This window comes from Cyprinodon variegatus, unplaced genomic scaffold (assembly GCF_000732505.1).
Source record: "Cyprinodon variegatus isolate N-32 unplaced genomic scaffold, C_variegatus-1.0 Scaffold99, whole genome shotgun sequence".
In the NCBI taxonomy this organism is placed as follows: Eukaryota; Metazoa; Chordata; class Actinopteri; order Cyprinodontiformes; family Cyprinodontidae; genus Cyprinodon; species Cyprinodon variegatus.
The window spans coordinates 1112168-1112856 of NW_015150552.1; the positions used below are offsets into that span (position 1 = coordinate 1112168).

Sequence of the window (689 nt, forward strand, 5' to 3'; positions counted from 1 at the left end):
CAAATGTAGGATTCTTTGTTTGTGTAATTTCTCAATAATGGGAAAAAAAGTCAGAATTCTGACTTTTTTCTCAGAATTCTGACTTTAATCTCAGAATTCTGACCATCCCTATTTGTAAGGGGGATGCAAGTGATCAGAAATGGTAACTTGATTTTGCGGTAAAGCGTCTTGCCATACCTTCAAACATTCGATATGCGTGACTTCGTGACGTCGCCGCAAAGAATGAATGAGGTGGACATCTAACCGTAGAGTGGAGTCAAACAGCTACCAGGATGCAGCTGTGAGGAAGAGCTTTTAAATAAAAAATAAAATCTAAATCATTTAATCAGATTGGACTTATATTAATCATTTTATCGGACTAAGATGGCACGTGGAGAAGGCGCCGAGCAGTACAACGCAACTTTACTAACGTCGACAATCAAACCTATGAAGACAGAAATCAAAGCGATCAAGGTAGGCGTTTTCACACTACATGTATATATAGATATACATATATTCTGTCTAAGGTGAATTTGGACAGCATGTCAACATATGCTTCATCTAAATGCGTAAAAAAGGCGCCGTGGTTGTTAATGTCATGCGGTGTCCTTCTCTGCCCTCGGGATTTGAATTTCACCCTGATCCCCCCACCTGTTCTCCTGCTGGACCTATTTGCAGCAAATGTGTTTAAAGAAACATCTACTTTTATT

At 39.3% G+C, this 689-nt stretch overlaps 1 protein-coding gene across 1 annotated transcript in view; it reads left to right on the forward strand.

Annotated features, from left to right (window-relative positions):
* Positions 1-230: 230 nt before the first annotated feature.
* The window catches only part of LOC107084388 (sodium-dependent lysophosphatidylcholine symporter 1-B-like), a 17486-nt gene continuing 17027 nt past the window's right edge, over positions 231-689 (forward strand). The window contains exon 1 of the mRNA XM_015374198.1: positions 231-453. Coding sequence (XP_015229684.1) covers positions 364-453 — 90 coding nt within the window. The 5' untranslated portion in view covers positions 231-363. The remainder of the gene's footprint in view (positions 454-689) is intronic.